Source organism: Terrapene carolina, unplaced genomic scaffold, assembly GCF_002925995.2.
Source record: "Terrapene carolina triunguis isolate 2854851 unplaced genomic scaffold, T_m_triunguis-2.0 Scaffold951, whole genome shotgun sequence".
Taxonomy (NCBI): Eukaryota; Metazoa; Chordata; order Testudines; family Emydidae; genus Terrapene; species Terrapene triunguis.
The window spans coordinates 2262153-2288392 of record NW_020665302.1 but is presented as its reverse complement, the minus strand read 5'-3'; the positions used below and the strand labels follow the sequence as shown (position 1 = coordinate 2288392).

General features: G+C 55.3%; 1 protein-coding gene across 1 annotated transcript in view; it reads left to right on the top strand.

Moving 5' to 3' along the window:
• POLE (DNA polymerase epsilon, catalytic subunit) overlaps positions 1 to 26240 on the top strand; it is a 37754-nt gene that overhangs the window by 508 nt on the left and 11006 nt on the right. Inside the window, exons 3-32 of the mRNA XM_026661209.2 lie at positions 261 to 341; positions 1419 to 1463; positions 3437 to 3529; positions 3925 to 4079; positions 4685 to 4826; positions 5218 to 5298; positions 5623 to 5730; positions 6210 to 6320; positions 6554 to 6639; positions 7400 to 7519; positions 8230 to 8362; positions 9177 to 9290; positions 10022 to 10234; positions 11422 to 11529; positions 11960 to 12088; positions 12392 to 12494; positions 12625 to 12771; positions 13634 to 13779; positions 15147 to 15295; positions 15718 to 15810; positions 16047 to 16191; positions 17226 to 17383; positions 21915 to 22110; positions 23254 to 23468; positions 23707 to 23809; positions 23963 to 24043; positions 24147 to 24269; positions 24402 to 24620; positions 24867 to 25076; positions 25958 to 26101. Of these exons, the coding sequence (XP_026516994.1) occupies positions 261 to 341; positions 1419 to 1463; positions 3437 to 3529; positions 3925 to 4079; positions 4685 to 4826; positions 5218 to 5298; positions 5623 to 5730; positions 6210 to 6320; positions 6554 to 6639; positions 7400 to 7519; positions 8230 to 8362; positions 9177 to 9290; positions 10022 to 10234; positions 11422 to 11529; positions 11960 to 12088; positions 12392 to 12494; positions 12625 to 12771; positions 13634 to 13779; positions 15147 to 15295; positions 15718 to 15810; positions 16047 to 16191; positions 17226 to 17383; positions 21915 to 22110; positions 23254 to 23468; positions 23707 to 23809; positions 23963 to 24043; positions 24147 to 24269; positions 24402 to 24620; positions 24867 to 25076; positions 25958 to 26101 (3951 nt within the window). The remainder of the gene's footprint in view (positions 1 to 260; positions 342 to 1418; positions 1464 to 3436; positions 3530 to 3924; positions 4080 to 4684; positions 4827 to 5217; positions 5299 to 5622; positions 5731 to 6209; positions 6321 to 6553; positions 6640 to 7399; positions 7520 to 8229; positions 8363 to 9176; positions 9291 to 10021; positions 10235 to 11421; positions 11530 to 11959; positions 12089 to 12391; positions 12495 to 12624; positions 12772 to 13633; positions 13780 to 15146; positions 15296 to 15717; positions 15811 to 16046; positions 16192 to 17225; positions 17384 to 21914; positions 22111 to 23253; positions 23469 to 23706; positions 23810 to 23962; positions 24044 to 24146; positions 24270 to 24401; positions 24621 to 24866; positions 25077 to 25957; positions 26102 to 26240) is intronic.

Below are 26240 nucleotides of genomic sequence, written 5' to 3'. Positions count from 1 at the left end.
TTTGCTAGTGTGAGTAAAACTGAAGCTAAACTGCTAAAAACGCTGACCAATACATTTTTGCTGTAGCCTGTAAGCATTACACACAGAAGTAAGTGAGAGTTCACAAGATGGAGTCTGGGGGTTCTGCTAGGCCCAGAGCAAAAGAGCTTCATCGACACTTTGGTCTTCCACTCTTCCGAGTTACCTGGTAGCTATGCCGGGGGGCTCGGGCTCTGTGCCCTAGGGAGGGGTCTGTGATGTGCTGCTTTCCCCTCTGGCAGACAGAGATTTTGGACGATGACAAACGCTTGGTCAGCTGCGTGGATTATTACTTCATCCAAGAGGATGGGAGCAGGTTTAAGGTGAGTCCCTTTAACCTTAGGCGCAGAGGACGGAGGAGCAGCTGCCCTTGGAGGGCACAGAGGAGTCTGGCTGGATGGTTTGGGGGGAAGACTTTGCAGAGCTGTACACTGGAAACCGCCTCCTGACTGACGCTGGAGAATTAACACCAAAGGGCAGCTCCTCCTTTGGGCACAAGTCCCATTGACAAAGAGGGTGCAGAAGGGAGTTGGGTGACTGCATTAAGGGGTACAGACCCCGCAGATTGCCTTGCAGTTCAGTTGACTCTTTCCTGGTTCTCCTTTAATCCCTAAGAGGGCATTGTGAGGAACGCTAAGGAAACAGAAAGACAAACTGGGCAAGGTAATATCTGTTATTGGACCAACTGTCCAAAGAGATTACCTCACCCTTGTCTTTGTAACATCCTGGGACCAACACCGCATACACCTAAAGAAACAGTCTGATCACCATTCCAGCCTCACGTCTGTGCTGCCAGGTGTAGGTAGGGGTGGTTGGCTGGAGGTGGGATTGGGCCCCATGCATAACATTTGCCTGCATTGTTATGTATCCGATGCCTCAGTCAGAGGCAGGTGAGGATGCCTGCACGAGGTTTGCTCACAATGGCCAGTGATTGCCATGGTAGCAGGAGGTCAGTGCTGGCCTCATCCTGTGGTGCCTCCCTGCTGCATGGGTGGGTGTTACTATAGTGTCTTCTATGTTCTTGCCCCGAAGTTCTGCTTTTCCTAGGCATCCAGATGCTTCAATTCCTTCTTGATTAGATTTTAAGGGGGGAAGCTTACTCCACCATGGAATTCTGTCTGGCACAGGCTGGGGTGGGAAGGGCCCCCGCTGGACTCTGCTTGAGAGCCAGAGGGGGGTGGGGAGGGTGTGTTTGTGTGTCAGGACCAAGCTGAAGGGTACATGGGAAGGTGTGTGCTAGATTATTGTTTGTGTGAGAGAGAGAGAGAGACACCAGAGTGGGTTTATGCGGGTCTGGGTGGGTCTCACACACTAACCCATAGCGGGGAATGTGCTGAACTACATGCCTCTCCCCTCCTATCCAGGCATGTGCCATGCTGACTGTCTCTGCTCTTTTCCAGGTGGCCCTGCCCTATAAACCCTACTTCTATATTGCAACCCGGAAGGTGGGTATGGACTCCGTGGCTGTGGGGCTGGCACACAGGGCTTGGGGTAGAGTGTGGAGGCAGACATGGGCATGAACCAGGGGTGTGAGTTAGGCAGGTGTGGGGCTGGGGCAGGAGCACAATAACAGCCTGAGGGGACTTGGGGGGGAGGAAGGGGGGTCCTGGCCGCTGAGACAGAAATCCAGGGTTATAGTTGGGCTTGGAAGGATCAGATTTTTATCGGTAAATGCTGATTTTTGCTGAACACCCACAAACCAACACGTTTCCTTGGCTAACAATCTAAATTTACAGATAGACCAAATAAGAAAACTGCTGCTAGAAAAATCATTAGAGTTTGATTTAAGGATGTTTACTTTGTATATTTTGACATGGGATGTTGACAATTTCTCTTTTAACCATTATAAAGCTTGAACTTCTTGAATTTCAACATCTCCTGTCATGAAATAATTGGCTGGTCACCTTTGCCTACTTTCCTGCAACTGTGAAAATATAAATAGGAACAAATTGAAAAAATGTTTTAAAATGAATATTAATATTATCCATCCAAATGATAAAATATTGACTTCAGCGCTACTTGCAGTGCTGATGTCTGACGCCTCACCGAGGCTGGCTGTCAGCTGTCGACCCGAAAGGAGATGGGAAGCAGCTATACCAAATGTACATCATCTTTCTGATGTGTTTCGGAGGATATTTGCTTGTGTTTCTGAATGAGCTGCCCCTCAAAGTACCAGCCACCTGGTGCTCAGCGAGCCCTTCAGCTCCTAATCAGCAGCCCTGTTTGGCTTCTGCACACTGTGGAGGAACAGAACAGGGGGGCCTCCTTTCCGATAGCCAAAGTTCTGGGCCTACAGGCCCCAAAACACCTCCAACAGAAGGCTGTCATAATGGTGACCTTTGTGCAGAGTAGAGAAGGCCTAAAAGCCTGAACAATACTGCTCAAATCAATTCTTGGCCAAATCCCAGTTAGAAGTAGTGACAGAGGAGGGAAGAAAATTACAAAGTATGTTGGAGGCCAAAGAAACTGCTTTAGAAATATAATAACCGCAAGGCTTTAGAAATATAATGTAAGTTGCTCAATATTAAGAAATTGTTTGCAGAAAGTTAATCACCCTAGCTGCTGCTATTGACCCAAGCTAGGGCCGAGCACCACCTCTGCGGAAACCACCGAGCATCCCTCTACACCCACCTCTCGGAAGTTGAGAAAGTAGGCGAGGGGAGGAGGGAGGACTGACCCCAACACCCTAGCTCGTGATCGCCCCAACCCCAGCTTGTAATTTGTTTCCGAGCTCGTGTTCACCCCATGCCCTGCTTATGATTGGTCCCTAATTTCTTAACTCATGACGTATTGTTTGTACCTTGCTTGTGGTTTAATGAAATAAAAAGCCTGTGCGTGTAGGGCTCGGGGTGCCAGCTTTCGAGCTGCACCCCAGTGCGCACTGGTTTGTATGTCAATAAACTGGCCTCAGGCTCTGAGTCTGGGAACTAAAATCACTGCGTGGGTGATTCTTTCCACGACAACACAATCCTGTAACTAAATGCACCTTTCATTCCTGTTCACGGCCCAGTAGGTAGCTGAGGGTTTACTGTCCTGTCACTCTGCCTCTCACCTGGTTAGCTGCAAAATTGAGGGCCTGGCTGACAGTTCTGGGATTTTACCTTTTAGGAACCTAGTTTAAAACAAAACCAAACTCCTCTCCCAGGGTGGAAGAGATTGGTTTCTAGTCAGGCCTCTATTAAAGCCCCTGCCCATCTAGAGATGCAGGACACAGCCCCAAGTGAGACAGTATCTGTAAATCTGCTCTGCTTTGATGGGCAGGGCTTTGGCTGCCCTAGGGTGACCAGAAATCGGGGGGGGGGGGGCGAGGTAATAGGCACCTATGTAAGAAAAAGCTCCAAATATCGGGACTGTCCCTATAAAATCGAGACATCTGGTCACCCTAGGCTGCCCTCTTGAAGCTCTAGTCTCTGTGCAGGGCTGCGAGCGGGAAGTGTCCTCCTTCCTCTCCAAGAAGTACCAGGGGAAAATCGCCAAGCTGGAAACGGTTCCCAAAGAGGATCTGGATTTGGTGAGTAGCACTCTGCCCCCGGTCCTGTTGCTGGTAGGTTGCACAGCTCTAATGGGGGAGGGGCGTACAAGTCTGGGAAGAGTGGGATGCAGGCTGGTCTGTATGGCTCTGTTCTCCTAGGTCTGTATTCTGCGCATACCAGGCATAGGGCCTGGACATTGATCAGGGGAAATAATGTTGACTCTTGACAGGCACTTTCTCTTCCCTACCTTTCTCCCCATCCACACACACCCCAGCCCTCAGCCCCTTGTTCTGTGGTCTCTTCTCACCCCCATCTCCCCAACTCCAGCTGTCTTTCTTGGTCCACCTCCTTTCTCAACCGCCTCTCGCTTGTACAGTCTCTTGCCCCCCATTCTCACTGTCGTTTCCTCATTGGCCGGTCCGTCCCTTTGTAGCCAAATCACCTGGTGGGCCTGAAGCGGAACTACATCAAGCTATCTTTCAACACTGTGGATGACCTGGTGAAGGTGCGGAGGGAAATCTCTCCTGCTGTGAAGAAGAACAGGGAGCGGGACCAGGCGAGCGACACCTACACGTCCATGCTGTCCAGGTAGATGTTCTCCTCTTTGGCAATACACCTGGAGGGGCTGGTCCCAGGGCCCAGCAGGATTCCCTTATGTTCTTGTACTGTGCTTAGCGAGGTGTTTCCCATGTGACCCAGACCTACCTCTTCTCTAACCAGCACTGAAAGGGTTAACTCTAGCTGTTTCCTTTGCTCGGTGTTAAGTTTACAGGTCCTGAAGTCAGCTCCTCTGGATAGGGAGGGAACTCCCTGAGCTGATGCTTGCCCTGGTGACCACAGCAAACGTCCCAGTTCTCCTTTGTCCATGGATCCCACTCGAGGTGAGCGTGAGCCTCATACATGCAAATCTCTCGCACATGAGGCGCATGTGCACCTTGAGTGGGATCCACACAGACAGAACACCACAAAGAACCACCGTAACCCTAGGGTAAGTAACTGAAGCTGGCTGCCGGATTAATAAGGAAGAGTTTCTTCTGGTGACTGCCCTAGCATCTGCTGGTGCTACTGTCCTATTCAGGTTACACTGACTAGAGCTGCTGCTGCAGTGTTGTTTCTTATCTTCATTCCCCCTGAGTCTGAGACCTGTGCATAGACTGATTATTTAAACCATCCCTCTCCCCTGTGCCTTGCAGTGCTCTGATCGGTGGCAGCCTGACCATGGATGATGAGGGGCCCTCGAAGAAAACTGTCAACCAGATGGACAACATAGTTGACATGCGGGAATACGACGTGCCGTACCACATCCGCCTGTCCATCGACCTGAAGATTCATGTGGTGAGTGAAGAAGCCAGCGTGCCAGGAGGGGGTAGAACGTTTGTTCTAGCGCTGTGCCCTTGAGGGGCAGAGGTGATGAAAATTCTTTGTCTCTCATCCATCCAAGGGTCTCCATGGCAATGAGTCAGCCTTTGTGATGTAGGCAATTACTGTTAGCCCTGTTTCTCAGCTCTGGAAACTGAGGCACAGCAGCTAAGTGGCTTGCCCAAGGCCACAACTTGATCCAGTGACAGAACTGGGATCCTTAACGCCCAGCCCCCTGCTCTGGCCACTTAGCCCATGCTGCCCTTCTTTCAGATGGCATGTATTAGGTGTCAGTTCAACACCCAGCACATGGTATTGGGAGATGCCGTGTTAACGCAGCTCCTCTGATTCTCTCCTGCTGCGACAGGCTCATTGGTACAATGTCCGCTATCGGGGCAGCATCTACCCTCCGGAAATCACCCGCCGAGACGACCTGGTGGAGCGACCGGTGAGTGCTCCAATTGGGGGTGGAAGTCTGTGCCTCTCCTGCGTGGCTGGTTATTCTCTGCTTGAAGTTGGCTTCCACCAGTGAAATCGTGAGGTTTTCCCAAACGTGGCTGGTTTTATGCCACAGGCTCCAAAGGGATCATGGTACAAGGTTAGAGGATGGGCTCGAGGTAGCGGCTTGGGTTGATCAGGAGGTGATGTGAACAAGCAGTGTTTCTGCCTCACTTCACTCGGTTAGCACGTTATCTCTGCCCGCTCTAGCCTGGAATCACGTTGTCTGGATCCAGGCTCCCATGCTGACCTTGACATGTTGGGTCTTTTTCAGGATCCTGTTGTGCTGGCCTTTGACATTGAAACCACCAAGCTCCCCCTGAAGTTCCCTGATGCAGAGACAGACCAGATCATGATGATCTCCTACATGATTGATGGCCAGGTAACTGTCCAGCCAGGGCTGCTGCCTCCACACATTCCAGCAGCAGAGCCAGGCTCCGAGCCCACCCGTGACTTCAGCCAACTGATCTCCTTTTTGTCTCATTGCATGTTGCTTAGTGTCTATGGAATGGGTCAGGGAGTGAAACTAATATCTACACCAGAGACTGCAGGGTTCCCAAGGGCTTTCCTTTCAGTCTTCTCTTACAAAATCTTGCACTCTTCCCATCTGGGGCTAGGGGGGCCCCCTCTTTGGATAAGCAGCAATACCTGTGAGAGTGTGGGGAAAATCCAGGTCTCTCCAGCATTGTCTCCTCCCAATCCCTCAAGCCTGGTGACAGACACAGGTCCTTGCACTGGCTGATGCACCACCAGCATCTTCAGCCCCAAGGACTGGCCAAGCTGGCTCTGTGGAGCTCTCCCCAAGTACCCTGCACCTGCAGTGCACGCGTTCACTAACCCTTCTCCTTTGCTGCCTCCTAGGGCTACCTGATCACAAACAGGGAGATCGTCTCTGAGGATATTGAAGATTTTGAGTTTACTCCCAAGCCGGAGTACGAGGGTCCCTTTTGCGTCTTTAACGAGCCGGATGAGGTGAGTAGGTTCGGTTTGGAAGACGAGATTCAAATTGCCACCCAGGTCTAGGCAGTCCAGAGAGAGTTGGCTGCTTCCTTTGGGGCTTACAGTGTGATCGTAGTGTCGGTCACAACACATGAACAGGTTTTGTTTCCTGTGTTTAGTTTCACTAGAGCAGATCAGGTTCCGCGAGAAGGAGAGCAGAGGGTAGGTTACGTTCTATCCACATCTCACCTTTCTCTTAAATCCAGGCCCATTTAATCCAGAGGTGGTTTGAACATGTCCAGGAGACCAAACCCACCATCATGGTCACTTACAATGGGGACTTCTTTGACTGGTAAGGATGGAAGTGGAAACCATAGGGCAAAAGTCAGCTGGGGGCAGGAGCAGGCACTAGACCATGTGTCCCTCCTTCATTTCCAGGGAGGCACAAGGTGGCTGTGCAAGGCTGTTCTGATCCACGTTGAGTATTCAGCCACTCTGTCTGGAACACCCTCTCTTAAGAGCTCTTTCTCTGGGCTGTGGGACTGATCAAAGCCAATGGGTCCCAGACTACAGAGCCCTGCGATGTGGGGGAGGTGGGGTGCAGAGCTGCGTCTCTCAGGGTGGGGAAGCAGCTCCTGGCTTTGAAGCAGTGACCCTGGATGTTCCAATCTAGTTACTTCTGGCTTTCCAAGCCCTGCTCTGCCATCTGCACAGCCGCATCTTGTCTCTGGTGTAAATACCACCATGTTTACTTGCTGCTGCTCCCAAACAGGGCAGTGAACAGAGAGGAGACGAAGAAAACTGCACAGTGACCTGGGGAGAGCAGAGCAGTGGGGGGCGCTATGCAGCTTGAGTTGGCTGATCATTGAGTCCTGCGTCCAGATACAGAAGGTCACTGAGTAGCTGTGCCCATCCTCTGTGTAACACTGTGCCGAGGGGACTCTTTGGGTCCAAACTCTGAATGGTAGCTGGGAAGGGAAGGGGGCAGGGAGGAGCTCTGGCTTACATGGCCTGTAAAGGAAGCCAGGTTTGAAAGCACTTCTCCAGGGGAGGAGGGGTGAAGGTGCCTGTGTTTGTGTCCCCTCTGTACTATGCTCCGCCTCCCTCCCCAGGCCCTTTGTGGAAACCAGAGCCGCAGTGCATGGACTGAATATGTACCAAGAGATTGGATTCCAAAAGGACAGCCAAGGGGAGTACAAAGCCTCCCAGTGCATCCACATGGACTGTCTAAGGTACCAGCTGCTGCCTCCCTTCTGGGCACCCGTGGCTCTCCCCCTCGTGGCTCTGGGTTTGTAAAGTGCCTGTTCCCGGAGGACCGTGGACACTGGCCCGTGAGCTGCCCCTCAGGAGACGTTGCTCACTGGCTTCATGCATAGTGCCTCGTTGCATTGGTGGGTCAGTCCATGTCCAGTGCTGGGTACGCTAGGGGCTGGGTAGTGCAGCAAGCTAAGGCCTGGACCTGGCAGATGTCTGCTAGCGCTCTGGCTTGGCTGACGAGTCCGAGGGGTTGGTCTCAGCCCATTGCCTAGCGGGCGGGTGATGACATTCCAGCCTGCAGTCTGAGCTCGGGGACCCAGGAGAGGCAGAGGAGAACGAGTGTTTTAGTCGGTCCTGTTCCTATGGGACGGGGATCCACAGTCCGGATAATCACCCTCCTCCTGCCGGCAGTCCCAGGGTCACGTTCCCTGCACTCAGTGATTTAAAGTAGGAGGGCTGAGGTGTGCTGGCGCTGGGGCTGGGTTTAAAGGTCGCAGAGGATGCAGATGAGCAGGATTGAGGGCACTGGCACAGATGCCCAGCCCCTCCCCGCACTAGGACTGGCTCCCGGTACCTTGGACGAAGGCCATGCCCTCTCCCCCCACTTGTCTGAGTAATCAAGGTGCTGCCAGTGTGGTTCAGGGTTTCCTGGGGCAGGGTGGCTCACTCTGGTTCCTCTCCCCAGGTGGGTGAAGAGAGACAGTTACCTCCCTGTGGGAAGCCACAACCTGAAAGCAGCAGCCAAAGCGAAGCTGGGTTACGACCCGGTGGAGCTGGACCCCGAAGAGATGTGCCGGATGGCTACAGAAGAGCCTCAGGTACTCTCCGCTCTGCAGCCTCTGGACCCAGTGGTCAGGAGACAGGCCCCGGGAAGCCTGGGGCACTGGTCGGCATCACTGACCATTTGGGCTAGTTCTGGGTGGGGATAAATGCCTTCGGCTAATGCAGTGGGCATGGAAGGAAGCTGGAGAGTCACTTTGGCCTCCTCTGTCTCTGGCAGCCTTGGATGGGGTTCCCATGTAATCAGCAGAGCCTGCCTGGGGATAGCTCAGTGGTTTGATCATTGGCCTGCTAAACCCAGGATTGTGAGTTCAATCCCTGAGGGGCCATTTAGGGATCTGGGGCAAAAATCTGTCTGGGGATTGGTCCTGCTCTGAGCAGGGGGTTGGACTAGATGACCTCCTGAGGTCCCTTCCAGCCCTGAGATTCTATGATCCCTCCTGGTCCTGTCACATTGATTTCACTAACGGGACCGGTCACTCATCTACAGCGGGTGAAGCACTTGGGCTGTAGAAGTGCTGTGCAATGCTTCACTCCCACTTCAGCAGGGGGGAAGGCTCCGTGTACACATGGACAGGGTGGGGCATCAGCTATGGGGCATTCGCGTGGACAGGAAGCAGCTCCCCACTCTCAGCACTATGGGGCATATGGGCAGTGACGTGGCAAGTGGCCCTTTTCCCCCGTCCCCTCTGAGCATACAGCTCGTAGACAGTTACTGTCTGTGACTGCCCCTGCCCACGTCCCCCCCTGGGTGTGTGCAGTGGGGAACAGGCATGGGGCAGGTGTCACTCTGCGAGACTCCTGTGCTGAGCTCCACTTGAATTAATCCAGCTCTTTGCTGTTTCCCATCAGACGCTGGCCACTTACTCGGTGTCCGATGCTGTTGCTACCTACTACATGTACATGAAGTACGTGCACCCGTTCATCTTCGCCCTGTGCACCATCATCCCCATGGAGCCCGACGAGGTGAGTGCGCAGGAGCCAGAGCCCGGGCTGGACCGGACAGAGGAGCTGAGTGCTCTGTGTCGGTGGAACGTGGCCGTGCTGGCAGAGGGTCCCCGTTGCCAAGGGGCTGAGGCATGAGAGTAGACTTTGCGGGGGGCCATGTCTGTCAATAGGGGCTGTGGCTTTTGCAGTGCTCAGAGGTGCTGAGCACTGGCAGCTCCCAATGACTTCAGCTGGAGTTCTGAGCACTCAGGACGTCTGCAGATCAGGCTCCTGCCGGTGTTACACAGGGTTCTGGGCGTTTACCCAGGAGAGGGCACTCTCCTGGGCCAGATTCACTCGGGGGTCTGTGGGGGAGCTGTCTGGGCTAGCAGTTTTGAGGAAGTCTCCCCCTGTTGCACTAATACTGGTGACGATGGGAGTGCTGGGAGATGTGGCATGGGCAAGTTCACGCCGTGTAGGCCTGCCATGAGCCCCAGCCGCAGGGCAGCAGTGTCGGTGCTAATGCAGCAGCCACAGCTCTCTGCCAGTCACTAGTATAGGTGCAGTGTGCGAGGCTCCCCAAAGGGATCCCCTTCCAGGGCAGGGGGTTCTCTGCTCCCCACTATTAGCACAAGCTGGGTGTTGCCAAGCCAAGCACCTTGTCTCGCTGACACATGGTGCTGTGACAGGGCCGGCTCCCCCGGGTTCCTGCATGGCTCGGTCTCGGCCGTGTGTCCTGATGCCGAGTGCCCCCACGTCTCTCCCTGCAGGTGCTGCGGAAAGGCTCAGGGACGCTGTGCGAGGCACTGCTCATGGTCCAGGCCTATCACGCCAACATCATCTTCCCCAACAAGCAGGAGCAGGAGTTCAACAAGCTCACAGAGGATGGGCATGTGCTAGACTCGGAGACCTACGTCGGGGGCCATGTGGAGGCACTAGAGTCGGGGGTCTTCCGCAGTGACATCCCCTGCCGCTTTAAAATGGTGTGAGCCTAGGTGTGATCTCCCCTCCCCCAATCTCTGGGGTGGGGAGGGGTGTAGAGAGCCCATCTGCCCCCCGCCCCCCGTTAGTAGTTACTTTCCCCTGTGTTTTCTGTTGTGCTGGGATCCTCTGGCTCTGGCTCCTGAATCCAGACATAGCTCAGACGGGCAAAAACCTTTCCACAGCTGGAACTAACAACCAGCCAAGCCAAAAGGAACGCCAGGATCTGAGACTTCGGCGTTGGAGAGCGTCCTGGAGTCAGCCGCCCTGGCAGGGAAGGCCCTGCCTTCCTCTCTGTCAAGATCACACACGACCTCCTGCTTCAGCCATGCCTCCCCTTGCTTTGTCTCTCACCCACTCCCAACTGGGTGCTGCTTTCCACAGCACTCCCTGTGCCCACCCACCCTTTCCACCTTCAGTCCCTCCCTGCAGTGCACGCCGCTCACTGTGTGTTCGTTGGGCTTTTAGCCGGTACGTTCGTTGGGGACGGGGGTTGGTGTAACGTGCTGTAGGGATCCAGTGCTATGGAATAGGCCAGCCCAACAACGATCGTTCCTGCCGCAGAAGATAGGGCGGCACATAGGCTGAATATAAGAGGACCTTGCTAGAGCTGACCCTTGGGTCTTAGGGACAGCAAGGGTGGACTAGGAGCTGGTGGCTAGGTCAGCTTTGTCCCAAGTGAAACACTGGGGGTGTACGGGTGTGCTCATAATCCTGGGAGCGTGGCTTTCCGGCTGTGGGAAGCCTCCTGTTTCATGCCCGTTTTGTGCTGCCCAGACTGTATGGCAGTTGTAGAGCCCTGTAGGGAAACGCCGGATCTGCCTGGAGGCTCTGGCTGGATCTGGGTCTGGGATGCACAGTGCCTGCCAAGGGTCTGCTGGTGACCTACGCTGCTCACAATCTGCCTGTGCCCCCATCTCCTTCAGTGCAGTCAGACCCTGGGATGGCAAATGTATGGCTCTTACCAAGGGGAGGGAAACGCACCCTAGAGTAAGCTGTAGGTTAGTGTGGAGAGTGGCTTGTTGCATGGATGCCTTCTGTTGTCCTAGGCCCATCTAAAGCAGGCACAGAAACGGACAGCTCGGGAGGACTTTGTAGTTGCTTTCCTCCCCCCGGCCAGGGAGGGAGGTTGGGTGAGAGGAGCTGGAGAGAGCCTCATAGTTACACTGTCATTCCCATGTCCCCCCAGAACCCTGTTGCCTTCGACTTCCTGCTGCAGCGCGTGGAGAAGACCCTGCGGCATGCCATCGAGGAGGAGGAGGGTTTGCCACTGGATCAAGTCACCAACTTCCAGGAGGTAGCTTGGACCTAGGCCTGATTCCTGCCTAGGTGGGGGTGTGGCACAGCTTGGGGCCTGTAGGAGACAAGCCGTGTGTGTTGGCATCATATAGCCGCTCCCCTTTAGCTATTGTTCTTTTCAGCCCTGAGTTCACCACCTTCCCCCCTCCCCCCACCTGCGCCTGGCCCCATTCCGTTGTATTAAATAGTTAACATCAGAAACAGCCTCCTGTGACTGAGGCTAATGGGAATCCGTGCTGGTGAAGATCAAAAGGCAGCTCATTCTAAGCTTCGTGCTCCGTTGGCTGTTACTCCGGGTCCTCGTGCGCTCTGTGCTCACGGGAAGGTTGAGTGACGTACCTGTCCCTGTGGAGGGGAGGCCGTGCCGCGTGCTCGGCTCACTTGCTGATTCACTCCTGTCTGGTTTCTGCCTCTTCCCCTCACCGCAGGTGTGTGATGAAATCAAAGTCAAGCTGAACTCCCTGAAGGACATTCCGAACCGGATCGAGTGTCCCCTCATCTACCATCTGGACGTGGGGGCCATGTACCCCAATATCATCCTTACAAACAGGCTGCAGGTGGGTAGCAGGCAGCCTCCTCCTGGGTTCGCATCCCAGTGGGACAGGGCTCACAGACCCTGCTGCTTCCCAGCCAGCGAGAGCTAACTGCCCGCTCAGGAGGAAGTGCAGCAGCAGGGCTGGGTACTGACGCCCAGTCGGGCATTTGGAAGGGCCTGCTATACATACGGCTGCCAGCGGGTCAGGAGAGAAGCCTCTGAGGAGGCAGAGCTCTGAACCCAGTTGTAGAGGCCTGGGCTGTAGGCCAAGCCGGGGTTAGAGCCAGGTTCTCTGATCTCTCTCTCTCTCTCTCTCTCTCTCCAGCCCTCGGCGATGGTGGACGAGGCCACATGCGCTGCCTGTGACTTTAACAAGCCAGGTGCCAATTGCCAGCGCCGGATGACCTGGCAGTGGAGAGGGGAATTCAGTGAGTGTTGCTCTGCTTGCAGAGGTTCCTTTGCTGTGCTACGCTGCAGGGAGACCCTGGAGCCTGGCCTAGGAACAGTCCTCCCCCCGGCTCCTGCTCAGACGTGCTCATGGCTGTCCTTCCCTTGCAGTGCCCGCGAGCCGCAGCGAGTACCACCGCATCCAGCAGCAGCTGGAGTCAGAGAAGCTGCCCCCGCTCTACCCGGACGGCCCTCCCCGTGCTTTTCACGAGCTGTCCCGTGAGGAACAGGCCAAGTTTGAGAAGAAGCGACTGGCGGGTGAGAACTAGCTTAAAATGACATTTACCGAACTCTGAGCGCATGGCACCTTGTGATTCAGTTTGCTCCATCGGGGTGTTGAAGGGTCACTTCCCCTGAAGATATTCCTCCAGATTAGCTCCCCCTGTTTGCCTAGTCCATGCTGGTACAATCTGCAGGCTCTAAGGGATAACCCACTGCCAGCTTGTAATGGCACTGTAATGTAGACACTGGCTACGCAGGCACAACTGGCTTTCTCCCTTCCATCTGTCATCATACACCTCCTCTGTCCATGTGCTGAGTGTTCTTGTAACCAGCTGCTTCTTCCTAGCGGCTGAAGTTGGAGTTACTTTGTGTGCCAGGACCGATCACGTCTGCTCTCAGCAGGCTGTTACGCCAGCTCTCTTCTGAGGTCCCCATTGGGGCTGGGTAGTGAGTTTCTAGCCCTTTGGATTGTGAAGAAAACCCTCCAAGGCTCCCTGCTGTAGTCTGTGGAGAGCGCTCTGGATTCAGTCTGAGACATGAACAGCCCCATTCATCTCAGATGAGTTTTAACTCTGAAACCTAATGATGAATAGCCATGTCAACCCCGTGAGCGTTTTTACTGCTCGTGAGGCACTGTTTAGCAGACCCATCCCCCCATTCTGGGGTTGTAGGTGGAGCCTGGGCTTGAGGGTGGAGCGTGAGGAGAGCACCATCGCTCTTTTTGTATGCCCCCCAGCCTGACCCCTGTGTTGGCAGGTGCTGTTTTCCCTGCTGTTATGGCCTGCCCCATGCAAAGCTTGGTTGCTACCGCCATCCTCCTGTGCCCACCAGTGGGGGTGAGCGTCCGTGTGGGCGTGCTGGTCTCTGGCTAAGCGCTTCTGCTGTCTCTCCGGCACAGATTACTGCCGCAAGGCCTATAAGAAGCTGCACGTCACCAAGGTGGAGGAGCGCGTCACCACCATCTGCCAGCGGGAGAACTCGTTCTACGTGGACACCGTGCGAGCCTTCAGAGACCGTCGCTACGAGTTCAAGGGCCTGCACAAGGTGTGGCGATCGGATCCCTCTGCCCTGGGTGTCACTGGGGGAGCCATGAATGCCCTTTTCCCGGAAGAGCTGATCTCTGCTTCCAGAAGCCGCTAGGCTGTTTGTTCTTCCAGGGCCGAGCAGGAGCAGCTGTGCTCAGGAGCTCTGAGGCCGGCTTGCAGAATCAGACCCAAGCTCAGAACAGAGACAGGTCCCTCCATGTGGCAGTTCTGGGAGGGCCGAGGGGACATGCCTGGGTCTCCCCACTGATCCATCTTACTCAGTAAGCAGCAGCGGTGAGGCATGAACAGCTCCAAGACCCAATCGCTTGCTACACCAGTGAGCTGAGTGGCTGCATGTTTAGTTCATCTGGGATTTAGCCAACACTGCACCCAGGCATCCTGTTTCCTTGCCCTGGGTTCAGTTTGGGGCAGCACATTTAAACCAAGACAGCCGTGAGGTGAGAGGACTGCAGACTAGAGCCGGGCTGGGAGAGGGGGACCCTAAGCATACAGACTGCTCTAAAGGGGACAGGGATCGGCTCCCCTCCTCCCTGGAGGCAGGGAAATGCAGCAGCAGAGCAAACCAGCAAGAGGAATTTTCCTGTGAGTGAGCTGGGTGTGGAGTCCCAGCTACAGGAGATGGGGGCTGGGCTGTGGGTGCTCGTCGAAGGGAATGGTCCAGAGATGGGAACTGGGAATCAAAGCCCATTGATTGGTTTTATTCCCTTTGCTGAGCCGTACGCTGCCTAAGACTCTGCAGCCCCTCGCTTCGGGCCCAGAGAGCTGCAGCTCAGCTTGTCAGCCCCTTGTGTGTCCCCATCCTGTCCCAACGCCAGTCGGGCCCTCCAGCTGAGGGCGGTTGGGACCTGGTGTCCCTAATGCATGTAGGAAAAAACGAAAGACCCTTGAGTCTGTCTCCAAAACGGCTCAGCAAAGGCCCAAACCATCGTTTGCTTTGCAGCTTATCTTTAGTAATTGCCTCAGTCCTGCCCCCAGGCACAGGGGTGGGCTACAAGGCCCTGCCAACCCACATGGCTCTGCTGTTGGATTTTATCCCGTCTCCTCCCACTCCGCAGTTTGCTGGCATCTGTGCAATGAGATGGGGGCAGAGCTGATCAGAGGCAGCTCAGCTGCTGTTGTGTGACGTCCGTGAGGAGCGCGTCCTTCAGGGCTGAGCGGGAAGCAGGAAAGCTCCTCTCCATCTAGCATGCGATCTTGTTCCCTAGGTCCAGGTGAAAGGGATGTAGAGTCTATGCAATTGATCCCGGAGCACCCATCCCGTACTGGGGGCTGTTATCTTGGGGAATAACTGGATGCTGCTAATGTCTGTAGTGCCTGGGCGGGAGCGTTCTGACCCGTGCGTGGCTCTCTCTCTCCCTCTCTCAGGTGTGGAAGAAGAAGCTGTCTGCCGCCACAGAGATGGGAGACGCCACTGAAGTGAAACGCTGCAAGAACATGGAGATCCTGTACGACTCCTTGCAGCTGGCACATAAGTGTATCCTCAACTCCTTCTACGGCTACGTGATGCGCAAAGGGTGGGTGCTGCCTGCAGCCCTCTCCGAGGGGAGCTAGACACACGCTCCTCCCTGCCAGACCCCTGCTGGGAGAGGCTGCGGGGGGGGGGGTCACTCTAGTGATTCTGCCCCCTCCTTCCCCAGCTTCTCGCTGGTTTCCAAGCCTGTGAGTGATCCCTGTACCACTCCCCTTACTGCTGCTGTTATGGCAGCAAGACCCCTTGTGCTGGGCCCTGAACAACCAGCAATAGACAGTCCCTGCCTCTAAGAGCTTACAGCCTAACCAGACAAGTCACAGGAGGGGAAGGGGATACAACCTACCACTGGGCATCACTCTTGCCCTTCGACCTTCCCCTCTGGGTCTCCTTGCCATGCCCTTTTCCCAAAGGTTGGCATGAGCTCGCTGCCAGCTCCTGTTCATACCTGGCCCCTCTCTCCGCCAGGGCCCGCTGGTACTCCATGGAGATGGCTGGGATTGTCTGCTTCACTGGAGCAAACATCATCACCCAGGCCAGGGAGCTGATCGAGCAGATTGGGTAAGTGCCAGAGGGGGTTAATGACCCGGGGCAGGGGCCTGTGGGAGGATTGGGGGAGAGGCCTTGGCTGCAGGACCGCCCTGGTGGGCGTGAAGGCTTGTGAATCACGGCCAAGATGCAGGATACAAAGGCTCTGCCACCTACAGGTTCTTCCATCCAGCTGCCCGTGTTAACTGGGCGTGCTCTGCAGAAAGGCCCTGCCCTTCTCTCTGCCAAGCTGTGCTCTCCCTTCCTAGGAGGCCGCTGGAGCTGGACACGGACGGAATCTGGTGCGTCCTTCCCAACAGCTTCCCAGAAAACTTTGTCATCAAATCGACCAATGCGAAGAAGCCCAAGGTGACAATCTCCTATCCCGGTGCCATGCTGAACATCCTGGTGAAGGTAAATCCAGCCCCAACATAGACCAGCTGGGATGGGGTGGAGAGGGAAGGACAGGAGAGGAGGACTCCAGTGGACCTGCTTTCCCAAAGGGGAGAGTGATCTTGGCCTTCACCCACGCGTGGAGCCAGTGAAGGCTGCTCTGCCTTCGTTGGGAATTACAGATGTCGGGCCACCCCAGAGGGCAGCTTCTGTTCCAGTACTGTCTCACCACGAATGAACAGGGCCTTGGAGCCTCACTTGCTGCTTGCCCAGTGCCAACCTAGGGAATCATTGCACAAGCCTGGCACCTTGATGGTGGGGGAGAGAGTCCCAGAACTCTGCAGCGCGGTGCAGATGCCAGCTCATAGAGAGCAGGAGCCCAGGATTAGTGCATGCATGCGTGTGCACATGCTCCCTTCAGTCTGTGCACGCTGGCTGAATGGCGCCCTGACCCCAGGGACCCGTGCAGTGCCCTTCGCCTGTCTGCCGGTTGCCAGCGTAGAGCCTGGCTTGGGACCTTCAGAGACTGGAGTGCAGCATGTCCACCTCTGCTCTTCGCTCAAACACAGCCCGGGGCTGACGGCTGCCTACACCCCATTACTGCCTCACTAAAGCCTCTGTCAGGACAGTTCACCACCACCCTCTCCTCCTCTGGTCCAAACCCAGCGCACCCTGCTCCTGTCTGTCCAGCCAGCCCCGTGCCAGCCCCCCACTGGCTGGAACCAGAGTGAGGTGCTTTGTAAAGCTTTTAGTTTGTGTCTTGCTGAAGTGCAGATCAGGAGGCAAGACTCAGTCAGGCATCTCAGCTGGCTGGCAGGTCGATCCTCCACCCTAGGGCCGTGGGAGTGTGGCTGGTCCTGTGGGGTGCCAGGCTGATGCCCATTACCCTGGTGAGGGAGCAGAGAGTGTTTGCTGTCCTTCCCTGCTCATTTGTGGGAGCAGCGGGTCCTTGGGGGTCACTCCAGGTGGGTGTGTTGGGGGAATGTCCCCCTTTTGCCCCGCGGATTGGCAAGCCAGCAGTGCAGTGAAGTAGTCCTGTGACAACGTGTTTACAGGAAGGCTTCACGAATGATCAGTACCAGGAGCTCGTGGACCCAGCTTCGCTCACCTACGTTACCCGCTCAGAGAACAGCATCTTCTTTGAAGTGGACGGGCCGTACCTGGCCATGATCCTCCCAGCCTCCAAGGAGGAGGGCAAGAAACTGAAGAAACGGTGAGTGTCACTTTGCTCAGAGGGAGGTGGGCAGGTTGGCTATTTGCGCTCTCTGATAGGGGCGTGAAGCAAGCCAGTCCTTGCTTCCTTACCTGCTCAGCGCTGCACAGAACTCAGGAAATGCAACAGTCCAGATTCCAGCTGCAATGTGAACGAGGCTGAACTGACTTCACCAGCAGTACAGTGGGATGAGCCTGGCCTAGGGAGTACCTTCTATTGTTAACTCTGGTTCACTACCAGGAATGTGTCAGACATGCCGGTTGGCCAGAGGAGGGCCTAGCATTGCTGGGGGAGCCTTAGCTCTTACGTTTGCTGGCAGAAATTTTAACTGGGCAGGTTCCATGTTACATCAACAGAACCTTTGGACCCGATTCTCCCTTGACTTGCAGCCCAGGCAACCCCACTGAAAACCTGGGAGTGTAGGAATGACCAGATGGGCTTAGACAAGTGACCCATCTAGTCTAGTGTCCTTTAGAGGACAGAGCAAGGAAACTCACAATGAGCAGTTATGAAATATTCTTTCCCAGCGAAAGCTTGGCTCATAGCCTTTGGCTTAGATCCTTCCCGATTCCCTGTAACTCTGCTGTTCTCCGGAGCCACACAAATATCTGATCCTTGTTTGAATCCCACTAACCTTCTGGCCCAGGGATGTGCTGTGGCATTCTTCTTCTCCTGGATTTCCTGTCTGTCAGCTCAGCAGCAACAACAGGGCCCAAATGAAGTCTTACAAGACAAAGTGGTGGAATCAGCTTCATGGCTTTGTTCCGTGTCATTCTTCACCGTGTCTATCCAATGCATCCTTGATCTTCCTCTGTTTCTAGTTCCTTACACTCTGGTACGTATTCCCATGGGTGGTATCCTTCTTGAAGTGTCCAAACCATCCTCTTCTTTCTTGAATCTTCTGTAACAGCGTTATTTTTTGCCCTAACCTTTTTCTTCTCTTCGTTTGTTTATTTTCTGCAGTCTTCCGTTTTCCCCTCAGCCAGTTCATTTCTGCAGTCAAGATCTTTTGTTCATCGGCTTTTCTCATACTCCAGCAGTATTGGCATGAGGGAGCCTCAGATACATTGACTTCTGCTTTTATCAAAATGTCTTTACCCTTCTGTAAGATCTAGAGTTATCCCAATGTGGTAACAGCTAGATAGAGTCTTCTTTTTCTTATCTTCCCAAATCCTGTTCTTCAATACTAGTCCTCCACGGTACACATTTTGTTCTGTTTGATCTTTACCTCTTTCTCTGGTCTTCCAGTCTTCTCCATGCTGATCTTCAATCCAAATGTTCTGCTGTCCCAGTCGACCTTATCACTTATTCTCTATAAATCATCCTAGGTCAATGCTGTGAGTCAGTATCCTCCGCGAATTGAAGGCTACGCACTGTCCTACCACGTAACATGAGTCCTCCCATTTCATCTGTCAGTGCTACAGCCAGGACTGCCTCCAGTACCAAGATCTGAGGAGAGTGTCCATCTTTGTCTCACTTCTACAGTTGCCCTGCCCCATACCATCTGCGTCTTTTCTGCTCTCACCACACTCAAACACTTGCTGTGGATGTTTGCTCCATTCTTCATGGATGCCAGACGTTCTCAGAGCTTGCCATAACCCTCTCTGCCAAATGCAATCAAAAGACTCTGAAGTCTGTTGTGACAGGTTTGGCTGTGTTCTAGGTACTTGTCTGATATCCATCTCATTACAAATAACTGATCTATTGTGCTTCATTCATCCCGGTCGAAATCCAGCCCATTTCTCTGCAAGCGCTGCTTCCATAGACGACTTCGTTCTTGTCTGCAATGCGTTGGGGAATGCTTTCCTGGCACACTCAATGAGCTGATTCTTCTGTCATTGCTCCACTCACTCTTCTCCTTTTTTATATATCAGTCCTATTCTCGCTTCTCCCCGTTCGCTTGGCACTTTCTGCGTGTAGACCTGTGCCTGGTTTGTGCATCGCCTTCACTGTGTGTTCCTTGCCTGATTGAAGCAGCTCTGAGCTTACGTCGGCACCTTTTTCCTTTTCAAACTGCCTGTCAAGATCTTTTGCTACTTCTAAGAATTCCAGCGTCTGTTCTCCCTGGTTTGTGCTGAGGAGCTTCTCCAGGATGGTTTCCCCCACATGTTCTGCACGTGGTACAGCTCTTCAAAGTATTCTTTCCATCGCTTACTCTTTGCTTCTTCGCCCCCAATTATTATTCCACACTTGTCTTTCACTGCCGACATCTTCATCTCGTCTGCCCCCCTATATTACTAATTTCTCTTATATTGAAATATAACACCTGTGTCACATTTCTCTTCGTGGATTCTTCTGCTTCCTTACATTGTTCTCTTCTCCAGTTGCTTCTGTCTCTTTGCTTCCTGTTTTGTCTCTCTGGTCAGCCGATTGTACTCAGCTCTTAAACTTGCATCATCCTTTTCATTCTCCTTTAGCTTCCTATGCTTGTCACTGTACTGCAGCATTTCATCTGTTATCAGCCTTTGGCCTTGCAGCCCAACACTTAGGGCACGTCTTCACTACCCGCCCGGATCGGCGGGTAGAAATCGATCTCTCGGGGATCGATTTATCGTGTCTCATCTAGACGCGATAAATCGATCCTCGAATCAACGCGCGTACTCTACCTCATCAGGAGGAGTAAGCGGCGTCGATGGGGGAGCCGCGGCGGTCGATTTGCCGCCGTCCTCACAGCGGGGTAAGTCGAATAGAATACTTTGACTTCAGCTACACTATTCGCCAGCCCTTATTCACCCACTGTCATAATCCCATTTTGTACATGATTCCCACGTCTCTTCAACATTCGTTTCTTCTTTTAGCAGAGACGTGATGTTTTTCCACATGTTTTAGTCTTTCCTGATATCCAGCTCTTTCAATTTGTCTGCATCATGGATCTTGGGTTTTGGCACTTTTTAGATTTCTCTCAGCCTCATTGATGCAAGGACTAATTTATGATCTGATCTGATAACAGCCTCATATGATCTCCACACTTGATTTATATCTGCAATTCACAAGTACAAAGTCTGTCATGTTCTTCGTTTGCCCCTCAGGTGATATCCATGTCCACCTCCTCTGCCACTTTCTTTGTTGAAATAGTGTGTTCTTTATCACCAGGCTGTTACTTAGGCTACTAAATTTCTGCCTTTCTCCTCTTCTGTTTTCTTCATCTACATCTGCCTATTGCTCCAGCCCAGGAATTCCAGTCCGATCCTACTTTTGCTTTAAAATCTCTTGAAACTCCTTCTATTGTTTTCTGTAGCTCTTTATAACATTTGTCAATTTCTTCCTTGGGCACTGCTGAGGTTGGTGCATATATTAGTACTGTTGTAACTGCTCAGATTTGATTCTGAATCTCATCTTCAATGTACAAGGAGATAACAAGCTAAATGCTGTAAGAACCTGGCTTGCCTTCAGCTTTAGCAGCAATGCAACTCCGTCCTCATGCCCGCCATCTTCTCTTCCCACTGTGGGTATCGCATTTGCATCACGGTAAAATTCACCTTTGCCTTCCCATCTCATTTTCATATTCAGGGAATCTAGTCAGGGGCCTTCCAATGCCTGTTAAACTGAAGGGCCATCTCCTTGCTCAACCCTGCTCAGTTCTTGTTCACAAGTAACTTGCAGCCTTCTCCCGCTCCATCCAGCTCCGGTACAGTCCATCACCATGGAAACCAGTGTGATGTCGAGCACGCTGGGCTCCTTGAGACCAAGTAGCTGCAGGATTGGGGCAGGTGCAGTTGCTGATCTGGGTGGGCACCTTGGCCTATCACACATTGAACCAACTGCTGCGCAGAGGCCCTGGCAACATGTCCCATAGTCACATGGATGGCGGAGGGCCTTCCATAATTCTCTGCATTAACGCTCCCCTGGGGGCCCCGGTGTGGGACTGACCCTCCTTTGGCATCTTCAGAGTGATGTGGCTACTCATGACCTCTGCTCCATGCACCCAACTTGCTTGGAGAGCGTGGCCCTGGGAGGCTCAAGCTGGTTTGTGTGCACTGGTGATTGGCTGGGGCAGGGGATGTGAACTGCAGAGAGAGCCAGGGCTTGCGGTTGGAGGGATGTGTTCTTGTAACGAGTGATGCTGCAGCATCTCTCCTCTCTGATTGCGCCATCAGCTTCCTCTGCCCCTTCACAAACAGGCAGCTCCCTCATCCTCCCCTGGGAAGCTCTCCAGAGCTCTGCCCTGCTTTCCTCACCCCCTGTCCTGCACCATCCACTTCTCCCTGCTCCCTAGGCATGGAGCAGTGCCCCCTTCAGTATCCACCCCCTGCCTGTTCTGTCCCCCACACAACTCCTGCCGGCCTTTCCTTGCCTGAAGCGTTCCGGTGAGAAATGCTCCCAGCTGGGAGCTCCGTGGAGCAGGGCTTTATCACTCAGCGCCTTGACTTTGAGCTGCGTGAATTTGGGTTTATTTTCTAGCACCATAGTCCTTGGCCAGCCTGGCAATGCGGCTGGGGATGTCCAGTAGCACAGCGAGACCCATCTCTACTGGCAGGGAAAGGACATGCCCTGGAGTGCTGGGCAGTCTCTCACCAGCTCTGTCTCCCAGGTACGCGGTGTTCAATGAGGACGGGTCCCTGGCTGAGCTGAAGGGGTTTGAAGTGAAGCGGCGTGGGGAGCTGCAGCTGGTTAAGATCTTCCAGTCATCCGTGTTCGAGGCCTTCCTGAAGGGCACCACGCTGGAGGAGGTCTACGCCTCCGTGGCCAAGGTGGCCGACTACTGGCTCGATGTGCTTTACAGCAAGGTGAGTGCCCAGCCTCTTGCTTCTCTGTGCTGGAACGTGGGCCCCGGCGGGGAGAGGGGCACAACCCCCTGGATGGGAGGACAAAGGATGCACTGGTGCCCTGCCGTCAGGAGCTAAGGGAGAGCAGCAAGGGGACGACGGACTTTCTCTCCAGTGACCCCTTGTTTCCCCGAGGGCCATCCCGGCTCTATGGCTTTGGTTCTCTCTGCTGCTCCTGACGTCAGAGGAGAACAGGACCTGTCGGTAGACCTGTGTTTGCGGCACGCCCTTGGCTGCTGTTGTCCGTGTTGGGCTAATATTTGCCCTTCTTCTCCAGCAGCTCCCATCCCGGGATGAGTGTAGCCCCCTCCCCAGAGCTGGGTCACTAGGTCATTCCCATCCACCCCTCTTTGATAGCTGGGAAGTGACAAAGACACGTAGCAAGGCAGAGCCAGGAGACTGGGTTCCCCTCTCCCCATCCTGCAGGGAGGTCAGAACCCTCGGTTTGACATCAGGCTGTTGTCAGGGAAGTGCTGGGGTCAGACTGGGCATCCTGATCTCTGCCCGTGGAGGAGGAGGAAGGCCTGGTCGAACATACCCAGCCTTGGCCAGCCCCATAAGAGACGTTACTGAGGGATGGAATCGGGAAGTTAAGTAGACGTCTCTTTGCAGCAGCTCTGATTCTTCTGCGAGTTCTCCTGGCAGGGCAGTGCTGCTCAGCTCTCACTGGGTTCATTTTGCGGGGACCCTCACAGGGTAGGATGTGGCCATGGGTGCTCTGTGGAGTCTGGCCACCTTCCCTGGGTCAGAATCGGAGAGTGCTGACCTAGACAAAGCCAAGAAATTGGGGAGAGTGGGTAACCCTAGGAAACAAATGGGGGCACGGGGTCCCCAAGGGACACTTGGGAGCTTCCAGTGGCCACTCTCATGCCTGGTCAGGATGATAAACGCCCCTAAAGTGCCATAACGTGACAATGTAAAACACAGACACACACACACACACACAGACACACGGCCAAGCTGTAGTCAGTGTGTTCTCGGTATACCTAGATTGTAAGCTCTGTGGCAGAGAGCGGCTCGTATAGCGCCCCCCATAGAGGACCGTATGCTCCTGCAGCACTAGCTAATAGCAACAGGGTTCCCACAGACGCGCTCTCTCCCCAGGCTGCCAACATGCCGGACTCGGAGTTATTTGAGCTGATTTCCGAGAACCGCTCCATGTCCCGCAAGCTGGAGGATTATGGGGAGCAGAAATCCACCTCCATCAGCACGGCCAAGCGCCTGGCCGAGTTCCTGGGGGATCAGATGGTGAAGGACGCTGGACTGAGCTGCCGATTCATCATCTCCAAGAAACCGGAAGGGTCCCCGGTTACCGAGAGGTAAATCTGCTTTGAGAGGCACTGGGGCCCACGGCGAGAAGTCTCTGTGGCCGGGGGCAGACCATAATGAAGGCATGGGGGTAAGATGGAGCCTGTACCTGCCTGCTGCAATGCACCCTAATAGGATGCTCTGGGGAGGGGGACGAGCCAGGACGGCCCTTGGCCTCCCTGCAGGCTCGGGGAGGGGGTTCTGTGCTGCCAGCACCCAGTGGCTGATGAGTGCTCCCGTGTACCCCAGGGCCATCCCGCTGGCCATCTTCCAAGCCGAGCTCACCGTGCGGAAGCACTACCTCCGGAAATGGCTGAAGAGCCCCTCCCTGCAGGACTTCAACATCCGGACGGTAAGTGATCCGGAGACACTGGTACTGACTGCCCGTCACTGGCACCCGGCCAGGGGTGTGGCTAGTACCTGGGCACAAAGAGGCTGTGTGGACCCAAACTCCCTGCTGCTCTGCCTTCCCCAATGCTAACTGTCCCCCTGTCCCTGCACCCAGATCCTGGACTGGGACTACTACATCGAGAGACTCGGCAGCACCATCCAGAAGATCATCACCATCCCTGCGGCACTGCAGCAGGTGAGGGGGCGGCTGGGCCTAGGGGGGCTGGGTCCTGGGCCTGGAGGGGCCGGGTCCCTGGCCTCTCCCACTGCGGCTGGCGTGACAGACCATGTCCCTGCAGGTGAAGAACCCCGTGCCCCGCGTCCGACACCCCGACTGGCTGCACAAGAAGCTCCTGGAGAAGAACGACGTGTACAAGCAGAAGAAAATCAACGAGCTGTTCACTAGTGAAGGCAAGAGACAGGTAATGGGGGTGGGGCTGAGACACAGCAGGGGGACTGGCCGATGCTGTTTGCCAGGGCCCCATGTGGGGCCCTGTCTGTTCCCACACCCTGGCCACCACGGCTGAGCACCCCTGCCCTTGTTCCCACCCCAGGTGACCGCCAACCAACCCCAGGAGGGCACCCCCTGCACACAGGTTGCCGACATGGAGGATTTTGGGGCTGCCAAGCCCCTGCAGCCGTCGGTTCCTGTCGCCAGTAAGCGCAAGCGGGTCCCAGTGGCAGGGGAGAGCCAGGAGATGTCTCAGAACCTGGAGCTGACCCAGTCCTGGCGGGAGATCCTGGGCCCGCCCCCACCCACGGGCACCACCAAGGTAAAGACGCTCCGGTGGGAGGCAGGGCAATAGCTATGAGATGCTCACTTGTCTGGGGAGCGGAGGGGGCAGCGGTGGGGGGGGAAGGGCAGACTTAGCCCAGCTCCATGGCCACGCCCCAGAGCCAGTAGGAGGGGCTGGGTGGTAGCAGATATCCATGTCTCAGGGGATTGCCCTGGGCATGTTTGCAGCTAATAGTATCTCCATGATCCTCGCCCCAGTCACCCCCCTTTGCTCTCCCCCCAGGAGGAGCGCCTGGCCTGGCTCCAGTACCACAAGAAAAAGTGGGAGCTGCAGGCGCGGCAGCGCCAGGCCCGTCGGAAGAAGCGGCGGCTGGAGGATGGCGAGGTGGTGCTGGGCGGGGGCGTGATCCGGGATGGGCCCTCCAAGGGGCTCGGCAGCTACCTGCGCAGGACAGCGCGCAGCATCCTGGATCTGCCCTGGCAGATCGTGCAGGTACCAGGCAGCAGGAGGTGGGGGGGTCTCTGCTGAGTCCGTCACGGGCGCTCCGCCTCCGCTTGGAAATCCCTCCCGCAGACTCCCAAGCTGCAGCGGGGTGAATCCCAGGGAGACCAGACAGGACCTCCCAACCCAGGGCCAGGTGGCTCTGTATGGACACTAGCTCCCCTGGCAGAGAGGGGGCTCGACCATTGTCCCTAGCCAGGATTGCTGGGTGGGAGAACCCGGCTCATCCCTGTGGCGCTGCCATTGAGCCCAGCCGACTGGGGCGGGGAGGAAAATGACGTCTGGACCTTGGCCTGGAGCCTCCCGGGACTGTGGGCTCATCCTTCCGTTTGGGCACCAGCCTCTCGCTGCTGCGGTGCCCGCCATGGCCTGGAACTGCAGCCTGAGTGTGTGACAGTGATCGGCACCGTGCCCAAGCACAGAATGCCTGGCCGGGGGCCGGGATCTGCTGGCCCTTGTCACAGGCTCAGAGCAGAGGGACCTGGTGGCATGTGCGTGGCTCCTTTCAGAAGCGGGGTCATGGACTGTAGGCTCCCTGGGAGCAGACTTCAGTGGGGATCTCCCCTGGCTCATGGCCTGGATTTGAGCTAGGAGGGTTTGGCCTCCAGCCCCAGGAAGAGAGCACCCTGGGGGGCAGTAACTGAGCACGTGCGGGGGATTAGGGGGGCGAAGGCACGGCATGGCCAGAACGCCCCTGCCTCTCAAGTCTGAAGGTTGAGAAAACATCCAGCGTGGCTGGCGGCCCCAGAGGGAGCGGCGTCTCTCGAGGCAGGTGCCCGGTGAGCAGGGGGCCCTACAAGCCCGTGGGGGAAGAGTGAGTAACACTGCGCGCTGCCTCCCACCGGGCCTCTGAGACGCCTTCCCGCCTGCAGGTTGCTGAGACCAGCCAGCCGGGCCTGTTCAGGCTGTGGGCCGTCATCGGGAGCGACCTGCACTGCATCAAGCTGAGCATCCCGCGCGTCTTCTACGTCAACCAGCGGGTGGCCAAGCCAGAGGAGGGAGCCGCCTACCGGAAGGTGAGGGGAGCTGCACACCGGCAGCGAGTCAACTGCCCGGAGAGGGAAATCCTGTCAGCTAGAGGCCAAGTGCAGACAGCGTGCTGTGTGGGCCCCTCTACCCTGCTCTGCCAGCGCCCCTCAGTCCTGCCCCTGCCCC